Source organism: Oreochromis niloticus, linkage group LG15 (genome assembly GCF_001858045.2).
Source record: "Oreochromis niloticus isolate F11D_XX linkage group LG15, O_niloticus_UMD_NMBU, whole genome shotgun sequence".
NCBI lineage: Eukaryota > Metazoa > Chordata > Actinopteri > Cichliformes > Cichlidae > Oreochromis > Oreochromis niloticus.
Genome location: NC_031980.2, coordinates 24,800,836 through 24,828,660, shown reverse-complemented (window position 1 = coordinate 24,828,660; position 27,825 = coordinate 24,800,836). Strand labels below are relative to the sequence as shown.

Here is a 27,825-nt window from a genome sequence, read left to right as displayed (position 1 = left end):
TGAGCAATGAATGATCAACTGAAGGTCCGTATCATCTCTCTCCTCTTGTGTCTGGTCTTGTTGGATCTTTCTTAAGAAGATAACGTTCAGATACTGTTTATTTGCTACAGGCAGTTGTTTTGGTTATTCATTTCTTCTTTAGTCACCCAGTTTTCTAAAAAAAACGTTTAGGGGCACCCTGCACACCATGCTGAGATATAGCAAGGTTTCAGCCAATAGCTCTGTAGGAATCACCTTGCTGGTGTTAACTGTGTTATCCTAGGCAATTTTTATAGATTTACCTAAAAAAAATGAGAACAAATTATGAGTTTTTGTGAAACACAGGCTGCTCATAACAAAAAGCCAGAAGATTTCATTTCAAACTGGTTCCTGGGTTGTCTGTTTTGTGTGAACAGCACTGGTCCATCCCTTGAGTTGGCTTTTTATTTTTGAAAATAAAAAAATCAAAACTAAAAAAACAACAACTGATTACTATTCAGAAAGCCTGGAGAGCTGCTGCTCAGGACCACTTTACAGGACAAACTGGCTCCTTGAAAGCAAAAACATCAATAAATGAGGGGTGGTACCTGCTGACAGAGAGGAGATCACCTGACATCTGAGTGCTTGCTTTGAAAAAAATGTGTGGAATTAAATGTGTGCCAGCCTCAGTTACAAAGGCTAGAGTCATTTTTAAAAAGCATTTCTGAAAATACTGAACTGGATAGTCGTTCTTTTCAAACTCAATGACTCACTTATCTGGTTTAGGAACCGTTACGCTGCAGGTACAGATTCGGTTTCTCTCTCAGAAACAGGTCAGTGGGATGAATTCTGACACACATGGGAACCCATTGAAGGCATTCACTAGTATGCTTTCAATGGGTATAAACAAGTATAAAGGTCCCTGACGGGTAACAGTGTTACATAAGATGGTGGCAACACTGCTCCCTGAAACTCACCAGTCACCAGTGGGTCTCAGTGTGGGAGCATGACAGCTCACCATACATGAACTAAGTGCCCCATCATGTTTTAATGGTTTCTGGGTGATTTGGACATAATGATGAGGGAATCAAACACACCAGGTGTTTACAGGAACAGAGCAAAGCAGGACTGTGTTCACACCTCACTTTCACAGTAAAGGTTCGTACGCGGTCACCGTTAAGCACCTTGTTGTTGTGATTTGGTGCTATAGGAAGAAAATGTCTATGCACAGTTTCCTAAAGACTGTATCGTTAATGGTTGCCGAAATATATTTGGGGACATACTTTGGCCAATTTTCAATCCATCTGAGAGAATGTCTGTTGTTAATTCACTGGGCCATAAGCCTCCCCACTCTTATTTTGAAAGTTTAGTCACTGTCTGGGTATCTGATCTCAAGAGGACCTTGTCCCACAGCTGAACTCCAACATGATGGTCTGCAGTAGTCGACTATAACACCTCTATGAAGAGCTCAGCGACCCTCACAGGCACGAGCTGCAGGCTGACGGTGGAGATAACAAGCAGATTGCTGCAGAGACATCTACAGCTCCGTTATGTCTTCATCACAAACGTTGCACATAAAATGTTTAGAACGGTGATACATTTGAGCAAAATTATTAATCGCTTATTTGAGAAAGCGTGGGACTCCTGCACCACACATACTGTAATCTGAATCTGTGGGAAATGCTGCGCTGTGTTTCACACCTTAAGGCTCAAATAACTCCCAGCCACTGCTAATAACCACTAAACTTAAACCTTTGCTTCCAATGATGAGCTTTAATTTGCTCAGACTCTGTGGTTTATTGTGTTGTGGCTGCACCTTCTCATCAAATGGAAATATTTAACGTGTTTGTGCATCTCTTCCATGAAAATTCAGCACGGCACATTTGGGATCTTTGAAAACTTTTGGCTGTGAAATAAAATAAAGTTGTGTTTTAACAATGTCGGGCTGTGGAGCCAGTATGTAAAGGTTTGCTAATAACTGCAGATTAGCGGGAGGATAAGAGCACAAATTCACACAAAATCTGTTTATCTGCAGCACCCTGACTACATCGCAACAGCGGAGTCAACGCTTGGCCTCACAGCAGCTCTGTTATGAGTGCAGATCACTGATAGACTTGTTAGCCAACATAAAAAAAAACAACAATGAAATATCAGAAGGAAGGGATTGGTGAAGGACCTGAAGTCTCCTTTAATGACATTCCCACAGTGCAGTGACCTGATCGATGTCACGACTGTGTCACTTTCTCGTGTCTGAGTTGAAAGACGCAGATGCATGACTGCTGTCGGCATCTGGCTGCACAGACAGGCCTCGGCAGCAGGATGAATGTTCTGTTGGTTTTGGTCTCTTTGGGGATTATTGGATCATTTATAAATGATTAAATAAAGTCAGCATCATCCCTCAGCCAGTTATCTGATAAATGAGCTTTCTATTGGTGTTGGTCATCATTATAATTCTGCAGAAATCAAACCTGGGACTCCCAGCAGGGTCTTTATCTTACCTCCTCGGACAGCTCCCCAAACACAGACAAGACATCCAACAGCAGACTGGAAGTGTAGAACGACTTGATCATGTTCCTGGAGGAAGGAAAGAGGCAGAGGAGGGGGACAGATGGCAGGAATTATGGGATATACAAAGGAAGAAAGGAGGGAAGGATGGAGGAAAAGGGGGTTGAAAAAAAAATAAGCAGAACAGAAGTGAATGAATAAGATGGAAGAACATCCATTAGTCTCTTAGTGTTCCATCACTGAGAGATAAACAAGTCTGTTAAATATCCTTCACAAAGGATTCGTAGTTTCCACCGTCACACATCCATAAACTGCACTGATCCACTATTCAGGAGTAAGATATAAGCAACAAAAAAGTCACTGAGCTCAGTGAAGACAGTGAATAACATGAGCACAAATCCATTCACGTCCAGTTTCACCCCCCCGTGGCTCAGAGACCACACGCCGACTGTGGGTATGGCTCATGAGGTACAGTGGCTCGTCTCTGATTTGGATGGTTGCTGGTTTGATCTTGAGCTCTGTGACTTTTTAGTAGTTTTACTCTGATGAGCCAAAAATATTACAAATCACTGTCGCGTCTTTGATGCTTAACTACTGAGGGGGAATAACTTCAGTCTCCAAAACAGCTCATGTTCCAGTCAGGAGTGATCAACATTACGGTTGGGCGATTATCGACCATCAACGATAGGCTGAGCCTCGTTTCTACAATAGCAATTTATTTATTTGCACTTGAGTAATTTTACCAATAATGTTGGTTGAAGCTAAGAGAAGCAGTAAACGGAAAAACAAAAACAAAACAAAAAAAATAGGGCTGTTTTAACGGCACCTTCTTCCAGCAGCTTTAGTGTGATTTGGTGCATTTCAAATAAATAAATAAACGAATAATCCAAAAAGTAGCTATATTAGCAAAAGCACTTTCGATGGAGCTGCAGAAGCTGGTGATAGCCTAGCATACTCAGCCGGATGATGGACACATAAACGCTCCTGCATGTTAGTCATGTTTGAGTCCTTTGCTGGCACTATACGGCACACCCCTTTGGTTACATCCTCAGGTTTGCCTCTTTGAATCTTTTGGTTTGAAGCCAAAGAAATCCCAAATTGGTGACTTCGTATTTTTTTTGACATCTTCTGGCAACTTCTGGCTCCATGTTTGGACGACTTCTGTGTTAAAAATTGCGCAAATCAGTCAGTGCATGATTACATTGCTCCGCCCATCAAAAAGTCACCTGCACAAATAAATCGCCTATCGTCATTTACTGGACTCATTAATGTCGGTTGGAAAAATTTCACATATCGGCCAACCTTAATCAATACCAACTAAAAGTGATCCAAGCTACAAAGGAACAAACAACTAACTGACAGCAGGGGGTGGAGCAGTTGCAGGCTCATCACCACAGGACTTCTCCACAGTGCTGTAGAGCACAGAGCATGCAACACACAAACTGTCCCGTGACACATGTTGAATTCAAACATGCATCAGTGCCAGGACACTTATAAACTCACTCGAGTTTTAAAAGCATCTTACAATCACGTGAACTCAAATATGTCACCGTTTGTATAAAACAGCATAATAAATATTGGCTTAGAGTTATTACAGTTGGATCACTGTTTTAAAAAAGACAGCACCTATAAAACTTTGGCTGGTGCAGGTCCAGAGCCAAACATTTGTGTTTTGAGGATCGCATTTTATCTTTCAGTTCTCAGTGTTTTTGTTTCCATTACTGTCCCACCCACATGAGCTGGGGCAGGGGCTTAAAAACGCCACCTCGACTGGAGGGGACGGATCTTCTATCTCTGTGTAACAACGTTACTTATTTTACCTCTAACGTCACTGTAAACCTTTACTAAGCTTTTATTGCTGTTTATTAAGTTAACAGCAATAACTAATTAATTATTTGCTTAGTATTAGTTTACTTTTTGTTTACTTCTTTATCTGTTATCTGACTCTTCGTAAAAGATTCTAAACAGCATGTGCTCGTGTTAGATGTTGATTAGAGGTTGAGACTGGCCGGTAACCACAGCAACCCATCATCACACACACACACACACACACACACACACACACACACACACACACACACACACACACACACACACACACACGTAAGGACAAAGAATGGGCTCCTTATAGTGCAGAGAGGAAAGTTTCCAAGAGACATTCAGCTGTGTGACTCAAAATGAAGACATGTAAACATGTACGTATTTACACCTCTATACATGTGTCTGCATGTATATCTGTGTGCCTGTGTGTGTGTGTTCAGGGGTGACATAACACACGGCTGAGGCCTGGCTCCTGTTGGCAGCAGACCGCTGCTGCTTGTAAAACTGCAGGCAGGTTTGCTGACCTGCAGCAGAACAGAAGCTTGAGTCAGTCCTACTTCATATACCTGCTGGAAACAGGAGCTGTGTTTACACCACAAACAAGTCCAGAGACATGTCGCCTGCATCCATTCATCCTACATGAGCTGCTGCTGCAGATTTAATTAATTTAATGAAATAATAAATCCTTTGGATTCTGCTGTGGTGATGACGTCACTGTATTACTGATGACTATCTTTCTATTGGCTTCAAATTCTTTAAAAACTTTATTAATACAGCAGATCTTAAACAGTGCTGCTGACCAAAGCTTCTCCTCACACTGCCTTGAGGCGACTGTTGTTGGCACTATATAAACAAAATTGAATTGAAAAATTGAATTGAATTGAACACCGCTGCATTGTCTACAGCAGCTGTGTTCATGCTGTGACCTCATCAACCTGTTCATCCATGCTCCTGATTGGTCAGAAGCATGGATGGACCAGCGCCGCACCTTTCATGTGAACGTGCAAGGGAAACTCCAGGTGAACTCACAAGCAGATAACCAGCTCAGCCCGATTCCTGCTGTTGGGTACCTGAATCCAGGTAATGGGAGGATAAGCGGGTATCTGAAGTCACTTTGTCATGCAGGCATGGTGGATTTCTTTGTTTCTTTGAAAGGTTAAAGCAGTTGCACAGAGTTGCAGGTGCTTCTGTTTTGTTGTTCTTTATCTCATTCCTAGGAAATGGTGAGTCTGAGTCAGACACAGGGTTGAACTTTTTAAAGACAAAGAAAACAAAACAAAGGTTGAACTCCTGACTGAAATATTTGGCCAGTATCACTTAATGTACCATTAGAAACTCAGCCCAGAAACCCCCGCAGATAAGACAAACAAAGTATGCATTGAAATCTGGTGGCGAACATATAAACACTTCTGATTATTTCCAAGATGTTTCCTGTCGGGTAGTCAAGACAGGGGATAAACTAGGTGAAGGAGAAATAGCAAAGGAAAAGACTAAGAAACACATTTTCCAGAGAAATCCCCCAAATCAACTGTTCCAATAACCTGGTGTCATGTTATTCTTCCCCGTTAAATATGAGGACTTAACACAACCAGAGTCGCTAACAGAAGAGTAATGATTACAAACTAATGTTTTTGGTTTTAATCCGTCTTCTTTGGTTCAGTTAGCTCCAAAGTTTAAAGCTGTGATTGGTGTAAACACTGTGATTAGCAGCAGAAACATCTCTGCTAAAACACTCTCAGCTGAACGCTGAATGAAGATCAACAGGCTGAGGTGGTTTCCTGACCTAAATAGGCAGCATATTTCCACATGATGCTTGAGTTACTGCTTCCATGGAAGGAGATGTGACCTGCTTTTCACCAAATGGTCTGGAACTGGATGTACGGACGCAGAAGTCCCCCGAGACCAAGACTGTCCCCAACAGGGCAATCAACCATCTGATGGTGACGGCAGAAACTGAGCGTGGACACGCAGCGAGGAGCAGCATTCCTGAATATTACTGAACGTTCGGGAAAATTTCCCACTGTGACACTGTGAGGCTTAAAGGGGGGCGGCGGTGCTTATTTTCTGCTATGTATTCTGCTCCATTCGTGTACGTTCATATTAAAAACACGGGCAGAGTTTCAAATAATGAGCTCAGTGTGCAGATGTGAGGAATTCGGCCAGCTTCACCCAGGCCTTTCTACTCTTGGCTCTCACTGACATCACTGAGTGGGGATAGCCCTGATACGGCCCCCTCACGCACGAGTGTGGGAGGAGCCTAATATCGTGTTTCAGAGTGAGGACGAGCTGAGGAGCTGCAGTATGAAAGACATAAATTGTTGTAATGTTTCCAACATGTCTCCTGTCAGACAAAAAACATCAAGACTCAAAGAAAGTAATAAAAGAAACCACCCAAAAATATAAATATCCAGTGAAATCCTCCAACAAACCGTTCCAATGACCCGGTTAGATACTGACCTTCCTCGTGAATGATCAGATTAGAGAGGAAGGTCATAATTAAACCATGTTTGAATAAAATGTCAGACCGTCACTAATCGATTTATTAATAATTACAAACTTTGATTCTTGAATGGGCGAGTAAAACCTCTTGGTTCAAAGCAAAGATGAGCTGCACTGTGGCCCAGTATGAGTATAAGAAGAATTATTTTGAACTCTGAATCATGCAAAGCTGGTCTAGTAGAGCCCACAGTATAAGTATTGGGTCTAGCTGGAATCTGAACATTATCTTTAGCTGAGAAACTGACTTTCTTTTGACAGAAGCTGTGCTCACATTTTCACAGAGTCACAGATCATATTTTTGTGGTCCACAGAAAACCAGTGCACCAGGTAGTCTGTGCATCCCACTTGTTCACTGAGGTTTGAGATATTTTTTTGAGCAGAGAAACAGCAGGACTGTGTGGTTCTGTGGGCTGAGAGCTGCTCTGTGGTTCTTCCTGCAAGACGACTCCTTCCATGAAGTACTTGTACTCGTGAATACAAATCTCACATCAAGTCCTTTGTAATGGCAATCTAATATTTAGATTCCATCATAGTTTCTAATTGGACCAATCAGAGCATCATTCAGTGATTAAATCATTACACTGACCAGCCAGTTACACAGGGCCATTACACTCTGCTGGGCTGTTATGATCATAGGCCAAAGCCAACTTCAAAGTCCTGCTAGTAAGTGTACACACACCTATACACACGCACACAAACAGATAAGGAAGCGGCTCGGTTCTCACTTGTGGAATCGTCCTGCTCTGTCCTCGTTGTCAGCGTACAGGAATAATTTTAAGGCATAGTTTTCGATGTGGGCGTTCCCAACCACCTCCTGACTGATGGACTCGTTATCACTCAGCTCCTTCTTCATCTGCAGGAGAAACAAAAACAACAATGCATGAATGGAACCGTGTAAGCTCTGCAGAGAAAAGCAATAAATCTGTTTCAGTGTCAAACTTTGTTTGTGAAAGGTGAAATATGTTTTAGCTACGTTACTGAAACTGATCAACAGATCAGAAATATAGAAGAACATCTGCACACGCTCACGTTTCCAAACAGATAGACCTGCAGAGCTTTTAGGCCAGGCACTGTTTTAACTGCTGAATCCGGTGACACACACTCACTGCATTCATTGTACGAAGACCAACACTTACACACCAGTGCCCACAAATTCACACAAAGCCATCATTAAAACAGGGCCTCTCTTTGTCCTCGTACTCTTTCTGGTGACCAGCTAAACACTTTTTCTGGAGTATTCCATCTACTGGATGTACTTATCCCAGTATCTGTTTTATTTACAGTTTTTAAAACTTAGTAGGGCCTGCAGATGGTCCTTTAAACATCCAGTGGAGGCCGGAGAAACTAACCCTGATCCGTGGATGTGTCACTTTTGGTTTGGTGCACGGAAAAACACTTCTTAGTTCAAATGTTTTAACTCAGGCAAACCCGTCCTCGCCACAGCGGGCGCCATCTAGCGCGACGCTTGATTAGTCTCGCTCACTCTGCTTCGCTTTGACTAGGTAATTGCTCCTCTATATGAAATGCAGAGCTCTCTCCATTACGCCGTCCAGCAGGCTTCGGGTTTCTTGTAAAAGCACTAAAGCAAACACGCGGGTTGCTTCCAGCAGGTGGACCCTGGCCGGGCTGAATAGATACTCTGTTCGCTGACTGTGAGTCGTAGCGGAGGAATGTAAAAGCACTGAGCTGAGCGCAGGACGGCAGAGGACAACTGGCCTGGGAATACAAGAATGTGGGATGAAAGGAAAGTCGCTAAACTCAGCCACGACTCTCAGGCTCGCTCGCTCTGGTTAGGTTTCCGTTTGACAGGCGACCAAACTTAAAGTGAAGCAGAAGAATTAGCGCCACTTTTTAAATGTAAACCTGGACCAGGTTAGAGTGAAGCAAGCCTTTGATACGAGACCGTGACGCCTTATTGACTATGGGAGCAGTGAGTGTGACGCACGGAGGGGCAAACCAAGTCCAAACCAACAAACCGGGTGCGCTTCCCACAGAAATCAACACGTGCACAGCGGTGTGCATGAGTGATGGGAGGCTCAGCCGCGCTTTCATGAGCTCTGTTAATAAATGAAGACCATAAATATGCGTGTGACAATGAATCACAGGGACTCCAGCTTCAACACCTCTGACTGCAGCTGATGCTTCACGCTCAAGTCTGCAGCCTCGGCCCGCCTCTTCCTTTCCACTGTCGCCGTCGCCAAAGTGCTTGCTCAAAGGGTCATAGTATGATTGTTGGGTTTTTCTCTGTATGTATTATTGTAGGGTCTACCTTACAATATAAGGCACTTGAGCTGACTGTTGTTTTGATTTGGCACTGCATAAATAAAATTGATTTGAAATGAATTCAATTCAATCTAAATTCTAGTTGCAGTCATTTGAATTTTCCTCCATCATCTGCTGAGCAGTGTTCATGTGTCTGAGCTTCAAGTCAGTGTTTCGAAGCTCAGAAAGCTTTGAGTGTCTGAGATCAACACATGCTTCCTTGACGTTAGTGAGGTATTAACCCTTTTTGAGACATAGACCTGGTGGTCAGTGTACAAGCACACTTTACTGTAACTCTGTTAATGTTTGTGTTAGAGACGAAAATCAAATGGTTTTGGAAAAAAGAGAACCTGTGCTCTGCAGTGATAGTTGGTGTACCATAATAGCACCAAGTACTCACAGAATACCATGAAAAATCAGCTCCGCCGGGATTTTACCGCAACTCCTCGACCCCTCTGGGCTCAAGAGGAAATTCAAACAGTTGGACACATGTATCCATCTCATTCTTTTGTTGGGTCTAATCGTGGTTTGGGTCTACTACTTGGGTCTATTTCTGAAAATCTTCAGTTCAGTCCATGATGTGGTTCTGATAAAGTCCATCTTTGTTCAGATGCATGTAATTCCCACAGTCACAAGTGATCAGAACCACCACAGACTCACTGAACAGACTCCAAGAAATCTGAGTTTTTGTACAGTATATTTGATAAGGCTGCACTATTTATTGAATTATAACCTTGATCATTTTGGCTTCTCACCCTTGTATGAACATGACTGAGCAACAATTAAAATGCGTTCTCTGCCAATAAAATGCAAAGTAGAACCAAATCCAGCGGCTTGCTAATCTGCTTTACTTACAGAACCAGAATTAGCCGCATTACTCATCCGCTCACTCCATTCGTAACTACGCATGAATGACAGCAAAGCGGCTGAGCTGATTTTGAACTGCTGTGTGTCCTGCATCAGTTTTACCTGATAAACTCTGCAGGTAAAACAAATTAAGTCACAGCAGAGGGACCACCCTGATCTTCCCGCTGTGCGAGACCACGGTGCTCATCTACAGAGGCTGCTGCAGGAGACAAAGATCTAAATTTAGCAGCATCTACCATGACTGGCATCTCTGAGGTTTCCCATCCTGCATCACATGAAACTGATTTTCAAACAAGTGATTTTCCACCGTCCCAGTGAGAGGCTTGAGCTGGCAATGACAGTGGAAAATAAAAGTCCAGCATGCCTAATACGAACGAGCCAGGTCAGCGAGGAAACGGGGGTGGGGGCAGAGAGAGTAGCTGCTGTGGTTTAAATCCTGACTCAGAGCGCTGCAGAATGAGTCACAGCAACGAGCAACAGTTCATTAAGGAGTGGAAACCTCGGGGTGTCCCCGTGTTTCACAGACCTTGTTCGGGCTCCATCTGGACAATAGCAGCGCTTCCACGTGATAAATCGGGTTTGTGCTGGTGTGATGCGCAGTGATCACAGTCTGAGTGCAGCTGAAGTTTACCGAGCAAAACCAAATCAGAATAAGACTCAGACGGAGCCTGAATCAGGTCCGCGTTTGAAGCACTCCTGCTGCCTGCTATTAGCCTGGGAAACAGCTTTGCAACAGGTTCACAACATGACACCAGTTCTCTCTGTAAAACCTGAAACCTGCTCTGAAAGCTGGCATAGGCCTTCATCACGGCCTTATTTGTGGCCATCCTCACCTGCAGTCTTCTCCTAAACTGTTGCTGCTCCTCAGAAAAAAAAGAAATGAAATTTTTCTTTTCTTTACCAGATGTTGCATCAGTTTTCCCTCTGGGACTCTCCTCGCTCCTGCAGTGATGCTTCATGGAGACTTCTCAAGCAACCAACCTGCTTGCAACTCCAAGCCGGCAGTAGGCGTCAGAAAGACGACGAGACAAACGTGGCAGTCGTCATTCCATTTCAGAGCATCAAGCAAAAGCTGACACAGTCAGGAGTGGCTGTTTGACATTTTACAACCAACAGTTAATATTCATATTTTATAAATGCTCACACTGAACAAGTTTACCTAAGAATCTTTCCCTAAAAAGACTCCACCCAGAGCAAACTGCCCTAGACAGCGTAGCATGCTAACACCACCACTGTGACAAGGTGACACCAGGGACAGCTGCTCATTGAAAAGGAAGATAGAAAATTATATAGTTAGAAATATTTTCTGAGAGTAGTGCAATGCAATTTTAAGCTATATTTTCCATATCAATATATATCATAATCAAATAATTTATTTCAGATTATCAAGAGCCCACTCGTACACACATACACACACACACACATACAGAACTCAAAGCAGCAGGTGTGTGTCGTGTCGGGAAAGCGACGCGTGTGTGTGACGAAGATCCCTGGAGCTTCTTTAAAATCGGGCACTCATTGCATCTGATTCCTTTAAATGTTCAGAACTACACCTGATTTCACTCACAGCCATTTCATTCTCCTCTTCACTCCTCTACTTGCCATGTAGCAAGTTAAACGTTAAACTGTAAACGTTGGGTGTGAAGTAGAAACATGCATGATGAGGGCGGGAAACTACAGGATCAAAATGACATGGACAGTAAAACTGAGGCTGACGGATGCGTTTTAGAGCTTCATCACCTCTCCGTGGGCTCTTCTCAGTCTCTGTAAATTCGCTTGACCCCCCGCCCCGCTGGGACACTCTCAGCTCGGTCACCTGCTCCCTCCCTTCCTCCCTTCATCATAACAACCCCACAAAATCTAATTAGCCCGTCCCCTGTTAGCAGACAGGAGAGCAGCCTGCATTACGTAAATGTGACTCACGGAGAAGCACAAGATGTTCTCGTAAGCTCGGAGAGCAAACAGACACAAACCAACGTGTCTTATTCCATAATTAAGTCAGACTTGTGGCACAAAAAGAGTCCCTAATGGTAAAGATTATTTACCATGTGAAATATAATACATGAAATGGTGAAGAGAGATAAAACCCAAAGAGTCTTCACATGATGGAACAGGATAACTTTACATCGACCTCGGCAGGAAAATGTCAGCACTGGTCAGCTGTGAGTGGGGGGTTAAGATAACCCACGACTTACATCATCAGGCCTTTGCTCTCATGTGAATGACTGAATGTAAAATCTCTCATCAGAGGTTCAGGCTGAATGGTATGTGAAACAAAACCTTGTTATTGTTATATTTATATATTGTTCGTTATCAATATATATCTCAATATAAATCAAAGGTTGTTGATTACCTTGTTGTGGTAGGCTTACACTCCACGGCAGTGAGGCTCAGGACTGTCTTAATGAGGCATCTGTAAATATGTGCGACTTGACCACATATCCAGAGTGACAGTGAGGTGTGGCACAGCTGTCCAGCTGTCGCTCTGCACTCTGTGCCATCTGAGAGAAATGTTTCTGGCCCGCGAGCCGCTAATGAGGGTCAGCAACTTTAATCCGACATTCTCCTGTCCGTGTACACACTTCAGGTTCAGAACGCAGTGGCAGGAAATGGGGAAAACATCGTCTGGGTTATCACTGGGTTTACGTCTTATTGTGCACAACATGACATTCATTTTTGAAACCATGTACCCATCAGAGTCAAAAAGAAGGCGAAAGCGGCGCATATTTCAGGATGGTTTCCTTACATCCACATCTCACTCACCACATCTGCTTTTGAGAAAAATACAACAACAGCTAAAACGCCGAGTTCAAGGAAAGGTTCAAGGACTTTAGAAACCAGTGTGTGACGTCGCATTATCTGCAGCCATCTTTTATGTACAGTCTATGGCTTAAAACTTGAAACCGCCTTTAAAACAATACAGGCTCAGAAATAACAAGCTCAGACTCGTTGCGTGAAAAGGCACAGAACTTACTACTGAAAGTGTTCATAGTTCATACATATATGGACAAATTCAAGGAAAACTTGAAGTATGACATCATTACCAGACCTGCAAAGTATGTCTGCTAATAGACCTTTTGAAGGCTTTTCTGCATTACTTATGATATCCTGCTGCCCGGCAGTGCATGTGACCTATAGGGGGCACTCTGCTCCCTTTTAGAGTCACTGGGACCCCAGCAGTACTTTAACCTCTCCGAGGAGAGAAATCTCAAACCTCTGAGAGGACCTTATGCAGTGAGCACAGCCTCTGATAACCAACAGGCAAAGGTCAAGCCTTTTAGAGGGCTGCGGTGTGTGTATGTGTGTGTGTGTGTATTCATATCTTTGTGGGGACCAAAGATTTAAAGTTTACTATACTTCTGCATCCTTTAGCCGAGCACACGTAATGTCCACCTCTGCCCGCACTGAAGGAGAAACAGGACTAAAGTGAATCCAACTCACCGTCTCCAGCTGGTCCATGAGTTTGACCAGGAACTTTCGGCACTCGGGTGTTTTGCTGTCCAGCTTCATGCCCGTCTGCATGGCGTAGAGTCGACCTGAGGGAGAGCACAGGGAGGAGATAAAAGAATTAAACAAGTCTGTTCTTCCATAGCTTCGCTCACACAAGACTCGACACAGAGTCCTCATTAAAGTTTCACATAAAAGCTGCTGCAGATGTTTTCTTCTCTTCCAGGAGGAAGAGAGAAAGATTTCCACCTGAGACGAAGCAGGCCTGTGTGGACACACTCTCACGATCCCTCACCTGTCAATGATTTCTATTCTTCTCTAAGATGATTTAACCTCACACCTGAGCAGCAGCACCGAGCCTGCAGGGATGACCTCCAGAAAAACTCTTAAAGAACTTGGACTGGAATTATTTTCCAAAAATTATAAAGCTAGTCAGAAAAAAGCTGCTGGTATGATAAAGTGTTTCCATATTACTGTAACGGAGATCAGGGATTGCTCGTGTTTCTTTGATGTACCTGAAGCTCTTTACTCAGTGTTCAAACAATGTTATATGAATATTACAGATATGCATTTACTGAATGTATCTGCTGGTATAGACACATTAAATCCAATGTTATTTGAGCCAGAGAAATACACAAAACATTCACGAGGAGTGATACAACCTGAAACTCCACGTTCAACACCACAGACTGTATTTAAAAGATGGTTTATGAAGTTTTGTTGGGCAATGAAGAAACACTTGCTCACAGTGTCTATGCTCACAACACAAAACTCAGTTAGAAAGCAGACTGAGAATGATGAGCACAGCTGTCATGAATATCTGGATATTTCTCCAAAACAGCTCAAATATGAAGCAGACTTCAGCGTGCTCTTCATGCACACGTCCCTCTGCACCCATGGGTTCATCAGAGGCTTAACACATTTTCAAAAACTGAAAAGAGCTCCCTATCAACAACACACACACACACACACACACTGAATTCAGCTGTTTGTTGTGGGTATCCAGGTTTCAGTTCAGGGATGTGGCTCAAACACCTGAAGTCCATCACCGTGCTTCGGTTCGCCTCGTGGTTACACAAACCATGACTTTACACCCCGTAAGAGAGTTTCTGTTTGTAAAAGTTTTATGGAACCATGCTGATGCCTTCCTGTGGATTTCGGGCTGAGCTGCACTTCAGGCTCATCTCTCTGTGAATCAGCCCGGGGTTTGTTAACCAGATGGATGGTGCACTGTGTGTGATCGCTGTGCGTGCACACAGCTGCTGTCTGGACCCATGTTAAAAATGATTGAAGAGCGACCCTTCACCACCGGTCGGAGCCTGACATATTACCAGCGCACACGGCTTCCTTCTCCATCAGCAGGATAAAAACCTCACAGTCGTCCTAAACCGGCAGGAGAAAGGCTTTTCACACTCCTGACTCTGCTCACTCTCACACATTCACAGGTATGTTGGAGTAAAAACCTCCACCTGTGCTGACAGGCACGCAAACATTCCTCAAATCATCACTAATCCACAGCTCTGTGTGTGTGTGTGTGTGTGTGTGTCTCTGTGTGTACACTTGTAGTGCAACAGGCACAGTGAGCAGACTCAGCGCTGCACTATCAGCGTGGGGTGAAGCAGCCTCAGAGTTCCTTCTCTGCGAGGATTACCTCAGCAGATTGTGCTGTTTGTGTGGAGGCGGAGTGCGGCATGCAGCACAGAGCGATGACATCAGTGCGGATTTCACCCTTTGCTAAAATTCTCTCTTTTGAACGTGGACCTCATTTTGGAACATGGAACCTTGTCGTGTAATAAGTAATCTCTGTGAGCCACGTGCTCAGGTTATAGGTCATCGCAGCCCCACCCACCTGCTATTAAAACCTTCCGTCTGCGAGGGGCAGCCAATCAGAAGACAGCTGGCATAAAGGTGGAGGAGCCAAAACTGCTTGTTTCAGAGAGATGAGTGACTGAGGGGCTGCAGTAATGCAGCATCACATAAATAAAGATTACTGTTAATTGTAAATCATGCAGAGCTACTCTAATAGAACAATACAGACCTGAAAGCATGTGGAATGGTCCACAGTATGAAATCTGAGTAACTAATTATAATTATGTTTATAATTTAGGTCATTAATTGAACAAAACTAAAAGGTTGCAGCTTATCCAGAGATAGGCTGTTGGTCTGTTTTATGCCTTTAACTTGAAAATCCCCGGGTTTTAGTTTGTTGGTCAGACACAGCCGACACGACATGAGCTGGAAACATTAATAAACATTAAAACATAACTAAATAAAATTCCACCTGCTGATATTGGTCCCACGGTTACTCTACACTTATTGTACGTTATCTGAAACATGCACAGGCTGTGCTCAGAGCGTCTGCTGCAGCGGAGAGAGAAAGGCTGAATATTAAGCAGTATTTCCAGCGTGGACGGTCGGGCCTGTCGAGTTACCAGGAGACCATAAACATCGTGTTGTACTCTGCATATATTTGAGTAATCCGTTTCCACCTCATGTTTGAGTCACAGCCCTGCGCAGCATCAGCAGAACAATGGCCCATTTCACGGCAGCAGAATGGCGGGGAGCCTCTGTCCAGCCGCCAAGGCCAGAAGCACTCAGTGTTTCCAAAGAGCGGCAGCAGTGTGACACGCATGTACGCATGAACCAGAGCGCAGCAAGCCACACAGACAGTGGGTCCTCCAGCAGACTGACAAAAGAAGGCTTTGTGTCATCGCGCTGTACAACATCGCGACTGTAGACACACACACAACCAGTGCTGGAGCCCCCTTGTGGTGTGTGAAGGTGCAGTTTGTTTCTGCATAGGAATCATTTTTCATTAATTTGTATTTTGTTCAGTTTATTCTTCTCACCCTGAAAACTACATGTTGTGAAACCTTTAACTCTTCACTTCCCGTCCTGTAAGCATGTAAACATCAACAGCACTCTGCAGCCCAGTAAAGGACAGCAGCTACCAATGTCACTGTGACACATAAACAGTAGTTTGTTTTCAAATTAAAAACACTCAGAATTAGACAAAATCTGAATTTGATAAATTACATTAAATCATATTTAATTCCATCTTTAAACCAGCAGTCTAGATTTCAGCTGCACAGATATCAGCACACAGGAGGACTTTAACCCACCTCAGTGACCTGCATTCATCTTACAGGAAAAAAATCATCCAGATCAGCTACCAGACATTTTAAACCAGGCCTGGCAGGTTAAACCTTCGATGCCCCTCAGGTCTGCAAAAAGCTGCAAAAGCCTGAAAACACCCCAGCTGGGACACATCCTCTGAGGAGACGATGGCTTCAAGTGTTAAAACCTCTCAGGCTTTTACTTCCTGCGATTATAGGGTCTCTGACGAGCTTCCCTTTCTGTCTCCTCTCCCAAACATAATTAGGGTCAAAAAAATGCTTTTACCTCCGGCGTTTGTTCTTCGGAGGTGATAAGCTTCAGAGGAAGGGCTGCTGTTGCCAGCTCACGCAGAGGAAAAGTTAAAGTGCTGTAAAATCTGTAAGGAAGGATGTGCACTGAAGGTGTTAGACGAAACACTGAAAACTGAACAAATGCAGTGAAAAAGCAAGAAGCTGCATTTCGAGAAAGTTCAGCTCGTGCCTGCGCAGCTTTCTGACTTCTATCTACATCTCTGAGAACTCTGATATCGGTTTAATTTGCCTCTCTGTGTGCGTGGAGGTGAGCTGGATGCAGGGACTGTGGTCAGAGAGCATCTTCGGGATGGAACAGCAAGCCTCTCGGCCATCGGTGCCTGGCAGGGTGGTTTACTGCTGATTTCTTATGACAGTGCATTCATTGGGTTGCACAGCACATAACTGAGCACGTCAACACCATTCAGTACGATGTGAGCCACATCAGGGAGACCTGTGACGTGCTGCCCTAAGTTTTCTGCAGAGGCTTCTACAGCAGACATTTCACGTGTACAGACACTAAACTCTGCTCTGTCAGCACAGCAGTTTCCCCAATTTCCTTGTTTATCTCTCAGCGTGACAGTGACTGTTGTAAGAAAATATATTTAGCAGCGAATAATTAACCCTCCTGTAATGGTGCTGGCAGGACGCCGCCACCGCCTCGATTCAATTTTTGACAATTCTGTGCCAGAGCAGTCTCTGTGTCATATGAATGACAAGAACATCATTATGGAGAATAGCTGAGTCGCTCTGTGTGTGTGTGTGTGTGTGTGTGTGTGTGTGTGTGTGTGTGTGTGTGTGTGTGTGTGTGTGTAAGAGAAATATGTTCAGTGTGACAAGACAATCGAGGCCCACAGAGTGAACACACTGCCACAGATTCTGGAGGTTCATTCCAGCACAACATGCTGTAAAGCATGACTGCAACGCTTACAGATAAGATGAAGCTTGAACACAGAAACCGAGCACGATGGGAACAGATCATTAAGAACAAAAAACTCTGCCATATCTGTTCTGCTGTTGTCACAGCATTTCTTTGGTTTTGGTATTATAAGCAGCTCGACGTAACCTCCATTGTTGTTCCTATTTCTTCATTCAAACCTATGAAAAATGCCAAAGATAACAAAGTTTGACAGCATAAAATTGTATTTTTGCACCAACAAAGTGATTCCCAAAGAGCTGTTAGCTGAAAACTTCTACGAATATGTTCCAGTAAATCACTGCATATGAAAAATGCCACCCATTACCCATTTTCCTGCAAAATGTAAAGAAGGGTGTAGCTAAAGACTGTACTGTATAACAACCTCAGTTTTATCTAAATGTAAGACAAGAAAATTTCAACATCCAGGCCTTTATTCTTTAGAGACAAGGCTGCAGTTTAACTGGCTTCACAGATAGATATAGCAGTGTATCATCTGCATAGCAATGAGTTTTTGAATGATACTGCCTCAAGGAAGCATGTATAATGTAAATGCAATTGGTCCCAGCACTCCATGGCTAACTTCTATGTGAAGAAGAAGCCACATTTACATGCAAAAATAATGTTACCAAGCAGTAGAGTTGGCTAGCTAACTTTAACTTGGCTGCGTGGCATGAATCCGCTGAGGTAACGTTACGGTAACGTGATGTGGTAACGTTAGCTGATAAAGTGATGCAACATCACTTTATCAGATCAGCACTGGAATGAATTAGCTGACCTTATCCACTCAGGACTATATAGTGACAGCGTGTAAGGCTGGGCATACACTTGCGATTTTTGGCCCATTTTGAGCCGATTTTTGAGTCGTGCGACCATTTTGGTGATCGGCCCGAGTTTTGCCTTCATCGTGTGTCGTGCATCGTGTAGTATACGTGGGGTAACAAGAAGCGATTAACACCTCACAACCAGCTCCCAATCATCAATCGCTTGGTCGGGAGGAAATCCTCACGACCGTCGTGAGGGTGTCACCGCAGCCGCTCACACTGCGCCTGCGCAAACACATAAATGTCGGTGAAAAAGACGGAGTAGCATAGCAGTGCAGCCTGTGATCTGGACACAAGCGATGGAGGCACTACTTGTAGAACTTTGGAAAGCTCATCCGAGCCTTTTCGATGTGGCCTCACAAAATTATCACGACCACAACAACCGTGAAAATAGTTGGATGGATATTGCTGCTCAATCACAGCTGCCTGATCAATGTTTTTCATTAGCAATTTAGCAAAGTTGATGGTGGTGGTGTGCGTGTCTGTGTGAGTGAAAGACAGAGAGGGAGAGAGAGGGAGAGCGAGCGACAGATTTTCTGTTATAACCTTAATTTTATGGACGCACAGTGTGAGCACTCAGGTTGCATCAGAGCATCGGGCCGTATAGTGTGAGACCCTGCATCGTGACCTGCGAACTTCTAACCCCTGCGAGTCAATCGTGCAGTTTGAGCAGAAGCAGAATAACGCGACTGAAAAAAAAAAAAAAATCGCACAGTGTACGCCCAGCTTAAGTCACAGAGGTAAGCTTGAATCAGGTTACATCAGCCAGGAGAATCACACCTAACAGTGAATTCTGTCTCGGATGTCAACAGTAATTTTCCTCAGAACTTTCCATTTTGCCAGATGGCTTCATTTGTTAAAACTTTTGGGAAAGCTGGTGGGAGCTAGAACCAGTCACACAATGCTCTATGTGAACTTATTTGGAAACTAAGACTAAGTTATAAATCTCTAGTGAGGTCATGTCTTGTACTACAGCAAGGGTCATTAAGAAAATCTAGACCACTGTCACCACACTTGTATCATTCCCTTCATGCTGAAGAGATAATCATCACGTTTAGCTGCAAACTCTGAAATCGTGTAATTATAGCCAGCATGTGGACGCAGGGACGGCTGAACTGGCACAGTCTGCCACTGTGCCCACTTCCCAGGCAGTCCAAACTAATTACATGGTAGGTCTTATTCTTTCTAAATGTTTTAAAGCTCGGCGGGGAGAGGACGGAGGATTGAGTGTGAGACGTAATGGTCCCAGTTTCCATCAGGTTACTCAGCAAAGTCCTGTTTATCAGAATCCAATCATTCTGAGGAAGCCAAATAATCACAGCCAATCAGTGCAGTAATGAATAAAACAGTGAATTAAAAAAAAATTTCAAGTTCAAAAAAAGCTGCATGCATGTTTGGATATTACATACAAATAAAGGAGGAGTGTGTTCCCCTCCCGCAGACAAAGGGATGGTACCTGTGTTCACCCTCTCCTCGTTTATAACGTCGACAGTCCAATCAGTGTGAAACGGCATTTGTAACGGAGCCAAGCGCTGTCAGCCGGGGGAGCTGCAGGTAAATTACGTGGCTTCATTACAGCTAAACAAATCATGGCGTTGACTCAAACCTCCATTGATTGGCCTGTTTTGGGGTGAGGTGAAATATTGCCTGGCATTAGCTGGCTAATTTAGATGGACCTGCTGATGTGGAGCTGAGGCTGAGTGATGGTATGCACTAGCCGTCAGACAAAAAGGACGGAAATAAATCTCTGCGAGCGCTGGCCTCATCAGACCCACATGATGGACGGCTTCCCTGATGAGTTGTTTGTGAAGTTCTGCATGTTCAGATGTTTGCTCGCTGAAAATATACTCTGCACTGCCAGTCATAACGCCTCAAAGCACCTCGAAGAAGCACACCTTTACTTTGGTACAATTATGTGACACACAGACATGCACACGCACACCCTCTCACCCTCTCTCTGTTGGAGACAACTGTCAGATTTCCAATTTATTGTAATATTTAATCCTTCCTCTGGAAGGCCAGATTTGCAACCATCTGTTAGCCAATTAGTGGCAGTTTTCAATTTGTTTCAGTGATTAAGAAAATGAACCCATCAGAGAAAAGAAGAAGCAGCATTATCACCTTAGTGTGAGCAGAGGTGGGGAGTAAATTATTTTTACTTTAGGGATGCACCCTTATAAAAGTCTAATTAAAATTCTGATTTTGTCACTTGCTAACAGGAATGACTGATACGAGGACCAAAATGCAACTTGAAGCCATCAATGTGGCAGATAAAAGCTGCAGTTCCTCTAATGGCCACTTGAGGCTTCAAAACTGAGACTGTCCCCATAGACATGTTGATATTTCCATATTTTGTTTTCAGCCTGATACAAAATGGTTTTGGTTTTTACAGCTGCGCGACAACAATACATGCAGGTAACTGTTTTAATGCAGAAAATTATGGATGCAACCACTTTGATGGGGGTGCCTTTTAGGCAAAAAGCATTTTTTCCTCATATGTCTTCTATCAGCTCTGTGTCTGTGTGATGCACCGAGTGTTTTTTTCCCCCACCTGGCCAACTGGTCCAACAGTCAGTCTCAAACCAGCTGCCCTGTTAATGCTAATGCAGTATTTCTACCTCAGTATCGTCGCTGTAGAGGGAGTTGGAGTAAAATCAGTTCAGTTCACAGTAAATCTGAGTCAGAGACAACGGGCAGGCTGCTGGCCCAAAGAACAAGAGCCAGGCCAAAGACTGAAACACGAGCAACGGGCTGTAAATGTGGGTTTCTTCACAAAGTTTCACCTTCAGCAGATTCTGACGGTGACAGCTGAGAGTCTCATTCACAGTCTGCAGCGCAGAAGGTGATGAAATCCTGCGTTATCAAGTCAGAGCTTTAGTCTTTTTCACCGCCTGCTGCTCGTCTCTGGAATTTTTCTCGCTTTTTTCCAGTGTTTGCTGCTTGGCTGGTGTTGCTGTGTTTTCCCGTGGGCATGAATAGAGTCCTGGAAGACTCTTGTGTCAGTTCTTTTATTAAATTCTCCTCTTGCTGGTGGTTGGGCAGAGTTCGCAGTGCACTTTTGTTGAGGTCACTTAACCAAGCATCTCAAACTAGTTCACATTTCTCATGTATGGGTTTCTGATCACTGAAGCCAATAACCAATACAATAGAGTCATTTTTAAACTTTAGAACTGGTACTCAGGTTTGTTGGGTGGAAATATACTGGCGGCAGAAAGTGACAACATCTCTGCACCCTCGTGGAAAAACTACAAATGTCTCTATGTCCCTTTCTCTGTGAATCGGATGAGTTTTCTGGCTCAGTTGCTAGTTTCAGGTCATACTGACTTTTAAAAAAAGGATCAAGAAGGATGATTGTCCATGGTATGTTTTTGGTGTACAGTTTCAGTCAGATCCATCCGTTTCAAAATACCAGCATAGTGACGGCTAAAATGCTCATCTCAAGGTATCAAAGCCTTCATAATGTCACTAACCAAAGAGTGACATCAGGGTAAAACCTGGAAGCATGCCTGGTGGGAACTGCACACTGATTCTGAATGATCTGATTCAGTGCAGTCAATCAGTTTAATTGTAGACCTCGCAGACCCCTATAAAGGCCGACAAGTGTTTTTTGGGGGGGTTTTTTGGTTTTTTTACACATTCCAAAGCTTCCTTCTGGCGTTTCCCTTTTTCCTGCTGCCAAAAACATGCACACAACTCCAGACATGGCCAACATCCACAGCAAACTCGTCTGTTATTCCAGCTCTAGTGTTATTGCTCCCATAATCACTATACATGAGTAGTAACCTATTTCTGTTCTTTTAAGCCTTGCTTCACTCATCACGGTCACATCTTATTCTTAAAAACATCTTCTCGTTAATATGGTGACAAAACACACTCATGGTCCACTGCTCCCCATTCCTTAAACACATACACGTTCCCTGTTAAAGTTAGTATATGTCCTGCCCCCCCCTCTCTCTCTCTCTCCCTCCCTCTGAGGCCCAGACACATGGTGCTGCTGACCTCCAGTGGTCTGGCTGGGTCACTGGTCCAGCACACATCCAGACTGACGGGGCCACCTTTCAGCAGCTTGGGCTAATCACCTTCACCCTCCTCGGACTTGTCCGTCACGTTTATCTCTCGGCATCAACTTAAGTAATAAAAGGCTGCTGTTGCTGCTTTCAGATACAGTTAAACTGCTTATCTGCTCTGTCATCCATGTTCCCAACATAAGCAGTATAAAATCCATTAAGCACTCGACCAGAGGACACACACATCACTGACAGGTAACTGGGCTCCAAATACAGGCTCACGCCTGAACTGCAGACCCACCCACAACTGTACCTGCTGATAAACAACCACGAGCAACAACTCTGAGAAAACAACAAACATACTGCATGATTAATATCAGAATCAGAGAGACTTTATTTATCCCTTGGGAATAAATAAAGTCCGTATAGCCTGTAACTATTTTCAATTACAAAAAACTGTTTTTTGTTTTCTCAAACTATGGATCTGATATCTTACAACATTTTAATGGTTGTCTGCTGAAACCAGACTTGGCCCATATTTTAGGTCCTGTGGGGTATCCAGAGGGCATGCAGGGCCAAAGCTGGTGTCTCACAGTCCAAAATTTCCCCCAAGAGGTCGTCTGGTAGAACATTCATGTAGTGTTCACAGGGTTTTGTTTTTAGGCTGTTTGCACTGCACAGAGCAGCTCGCAGCAAAGAGACTAAGGAGGCGAAAAACACCAAAGAAAAAACAGAATAAAACAGACTGGAGAGGTGAGTCAATTTAATCGTCTAATATGAGCAGCAGCAGAGTGTTTTTCACATGCCATGGACAGAAATGAAGATGCCACCTCGCTGCTTGGGCCGGCTTCCTCGCAGACGGCGCTCGGTAAATTAATAACCAGAAACAGCACAAAGAGCGCCGCCACCCCTGAGGAACGATAATGACCGTCCCTGGGAGGTACGGAGGGGCTTCTTCTTCACAAACGCCTGTGAAACAGAAGCCTCCTTCACCTCAGACAGACAGAACAGCACATCACCGTTTTCAGCACTGAGAATGTTTCCATGCACACGCACATCATTAAGCTCGTTTAGTCCACCTCCCAGCATCGCCCTCACACTCACCCATGTGCAGCCAATCAGTGATTGGCAATGAGCCATGCTCAGTGATGGGGTGAGGCTGAGAGAAGCTTACCCAAAAAATTTTTGGTGCTCACTGTGACTTTTTCCTTCCAAAATAAAAGCCTATTTGAAGGGTCAGTGTTTGGACCCGCCAGGGGAGATCCAGAGTGACAGAATAAAAATAGCAGCAGCGCTGAAGTATTTCACTTTCACAAAAAGATGACAGGTGGGTGAAAAATCAGCCAAATTTAAAAGAGGAAAATCTGGTTTGATGATGGCGGCGGATCACCTTCTATCAGTTTGAGCTCAGCCACACAGGACATCGTGTACATCCACAGGCTGGTAAAGGTGAGCAGTAATTAACCAATCACAAAGCCTTATTGCCATCTGAGCGATTAATAATGCAAACACAGGTTCAACAGAGAGCAAAGCATGCCTTGAAAACAGTGATGACCATGACCGTCCCATTTCCCGTTCTGCCTGTTTGAAGCAAAACAAGCTTCTTAAAGCTGCAGCCACATTATGAAGATGTGGCCCAACAGCTGTTTCCCAGAAGCTTCACCTCAGCTGTCACAGGAAGCACACGTCTGTCCGTCTGTCTGTCAGTCAGTGGGCTCGTGGTTTTGATCCGACTCTCTTTTCCTGCGTTGATATACCTCTTCGTGTGCATCTCACTTACATCAGCTCAACTGGGTCAGACTCAGTCCCTGCTGTGCCCTCTGCATCACCAATCAGTCCTTTTACACACTCTGCCCTACTTAACAGGAAACAAGGCTGAGGACTGGGCACCTTTCTACCAAAACGTTATCTTTCAATAGAGCATTTGAAATAATTTACGCGGGGCGTTGATAACTGTGATGTGATATTGTGACTGACCCAAAAAGGTGGATCAGACATCAGAGACAGTGTGACGATGCCTGTTAGCAAAGGATCAGCGGTCTGGAGGTGCGTCACGTCAAAGGTTTTCTGTGTGTGTCCAAACTGTGCTCACAGTGAGTGACAACAACACTTTGGTTTCTCTCTCTCACTCGTCTCTTCACCGACGCTGGTTTTGTTCGATCAGCGCAGATCAGCACCTCGAGCACACCTGAGAACCGCCTCTGGTTGCCAGTACATCACAGGCCTAACACAGAGACACAGACAACCTCACATTCACGTCTACCTCCAGTTTAGAATCCTCCAGTTGGTGCTGTGGCATGAAAACCAAAGTACCAAAGAGAACCCACGCTAGTACAGGGAGAACATACAAACGGCACACAGAAAGAACCCAGCAGGACGGGTTTTTGTGGTTTATCTTGTACAATTTTCAACATCTGTGATAGTGAAGGAAAGAAATCAATACTATAAATAATTATAAATTACTGTTAATAATGTCTCTGAGCCCTTCATCACACCTGCTTTTAATGTGCACAAAGTTAGTTGTACAAATCTGTGAAATGGCTGATTGCAAGGTGAATATAAATCTAATAAATCAAAGCATACATAGTTCAGACTAATAAAAACATGTTAACACAACACTTTACACAATAAGGAAAATAACATATATATATCTTACAAGACTAGCTCTTCTTACTTGGTGGTTTCCTATTAAATGAAAAACAGAATTTTGTGGAACAGCTTATCTGTTCTCAGAGTAAATATTGAACAAAAGTGTAGATGTGATAGGATCCCTGAAACTTAAGCATCATATTGGTTTAAATCACTAGGAAAAATATGGAAGTTTTATGCAGTCACTTGACCAAACAACAAACCAAAAACCTAAAGTTTTTCTCTCAATTAGATATCTTAAAATCAAGAAAAAGCCTCGACTGATTTGAAAGATCGATTTCATGACCATTAATACCCCCCAGGGCACTTTTACTTTGGTGTAGAATGAAAGGCCGGGAGGCACTGGTGTGTTTGAGCAGCATACTGTAGATGCTACTGTTACTGCCCCCTCATTAATCCAGGAAATCCCAGAGTCTTGACTATGTTCAGTCACAAGGATGAACAATGAAACGTTCCTTCCGCTGAAAATGAACAGAATCAACGTTTTGGGAATATTGGCTGGATGTTTTGCATCTCCCCAGAAAGTCAACAGCCTAAATACATCTGAACACTCAGCTACGACACAGAAGCCAGTATCTCCCCGGCACCAGGATTTAACGTAAATAGGGTCAAATCACTGTCCCTCAAATGAAGGCTTCAAAGGTTTTAAGGCATCTCATTAATTCAGAAAAAAAAAAATAGGACAATTTTCGTATTCTACTTGAGATTGGAGATACAAGCATTTTCTTGGAATTTCTGTCCTTGATTACAATACTTTAAGCAAACTTTTTATTTTTTGTTTTCTCTCTCTCCCATAATTTATTCATTTGTGTTTTGCCTCATCCCTCTCCAGTCACCCCCACCAATCAGTTCCAGTTCTGCTGGTGATTTTTTCCTGTAAAGTCTGAGTTCTTCTTCTTCTCCACTCTTGCCAAATGCTGCTCATAAACTGTTCTTAAAATAATGGGATTTTTAAAACAATAATATTGTAGGTTCTTAATCTTGCAGTATTAAGTGTCCTGACAAAACTGATGTTGTGGATTGGTGAGGTATGCTGAATATATAACTTCTCATCACGTGGCTGCATTATACTTCTATAGAAAATACTTCCACTGTGTAAGGAAGGTGTGACTGGGTTTCAGCAGGTATGCACTGGTGTGAAACAGTGACAAACTGGCAAAAAACTCATGAGTCACTGTGGAGGTGAAGTATGCAGGCAGTGGGGTGGAGCCTATTGTTCACAGCTGACTGTGAAGGCTCATGACTCTGTGACACACAGCAGGACCAAGAAGAAGAAGAAAAAAAAAACTAGCTGGACGAGGAGTTCACGTCAGACTTTGAAGCAGCCCTGGAACGTTCTGGCCGGTACTTCCTGTCTGCTAACTCCAAATCTCGCTGGCAGCTAGCCTGGTGCGATTACCTGGACAGTTTCTGGGTTGTTCCAAAGTTCAACTAAAGTTAGCAGGACGAAAACAGAGCAGGTTTACAGCCTCACAGAACGGAAGCTGGAGGGCTTTCTTTATCTGAGTCAGTGAGGGGAACAGTTTATGAAATTCCCAAATGATCCCTGTTTCTAAGGAAACATTAGGAGGCTAATGAAGTTGGAGCTGTCAGAGCTAACGCTGTGAGACCTTCAAAGAGCGGAGTGATTTAACGCCGCAGTTCGCCGGCTCCTTGAACATCTCACACAATCTGTAAGGACTTTTACTTTAAACATTCCCTCTGGATAAAACGCCTGGGTCCTAGGCTCAGGCAGCTGTCAGCTCTCAGGTAAACAAAGCTGTCATGCTAACAACAGTAGCTGCTAACGCCAATCAGAACGCACACTTACAGTAATAAGTCACCACCGGGTCCCGCTTCTCGTGTTCCTGCGCAGTACGCAGGTGATGCTGGATGATTCTGAACTGAACCGGCAGAGCCATGGTGGAGTTAAAACCGATCCAGCGAGCTCGACCAAATCACCAGAATAGACTGTTGTTGTTAGCAAGAGTTCCTCCGTACTTCCGCGTGTTTGTCCAATAGGAGCGGCCGCCCAGACGGGACGATGACGTCACCATCTCGCTGAAGTATTGGGTGAGGGTTTGAATCTCAAGGTGTGGCTTATTAAACCAAAGAACTACAGGTGAAACTATTATATAATACATATTCTACGAGCCTGAATAAAAATATATTATTGGTGGAAGATGTCAAAGAATTTAGGACAACAATAAACTAAAGAAAACTAGAAATATAATCATTTATTTACTCTGTAAAGAAACAAATTAGGCATTTACATTTTCGTTTATTAAAATTTTTTTATATCCATAAGGCCAAAATTGTAAGTTCAAGCCATGAATTTACGTCACATTCATTTCAGTCTCAAGAAGTCTCTCTTGGTTTTATCTACATTTATATAATAATATATATATGCATCAGTTTTCTTCATATTTTTTTCATTTTTTAAATTAAAAAAAGAAATGTGACACCAGACAGTGGCTACTGGAAGAAAGTCATGGGAAAAGTGTGTTAAAAACAAGCTTTAGTTACTTAGTACAATTTGTGTGTGTGCATGTGTGTTAGACAGATTCAAAATAATAAAAGCCATGTTTTAATTTTTTTTAAATATCCCAATAATGTCCCAAAAATCAATCAAAACAAATGAATGTTAAAAAAGAATCAGTGTAGTAGTCCACCCAGGATATTTG

The 27,825-nt window shown here is 43.5% G+C and overlaps 1 protein-coding gene across 3 annotated transcripts in view; it reads right to left on the bottom strand.

Annotated features, from left to right (window-relative positions):
* Positions 1-27,189, bottom strand: part of vta1 (vesicle (multivesicular body) trafficking 1) — a 58,932-nt gene extending 31,743 nt beyond the window's left edge. For 2 of the 3 annotated variants that reach the window (XM_019346095.2, XM_005452459.3), the window contains exons 1-4: positions 26,973-27,189; positions 13,354-13,448; positions 7,509-7,636; positions 2,457-2,532 (exon numbers count right to left, since the gene is read on the bottom strand). In XM_019346095.2, coding sequence (XP_019201640.1) covers positions 2,457-2,532; positions 7,509-7,636; positions 13,354-13,448; positions 26,973-27,063 — 390 coding nt within the window. In that variant the 5' untranslated portion in view covers positions 27,064-27,189. The remainder of the gene's footprint in view (positions 1-2,456; positions 2,533-7,508; positions 7,637-13,353; positions 13,449-26,972) is intronic. The other variant, XM_003446631.4, reaches the window with a different exon arrangement.
* Between the last annotated feature and the right edge of the window lie 636 nt (positions 27,190-27,825).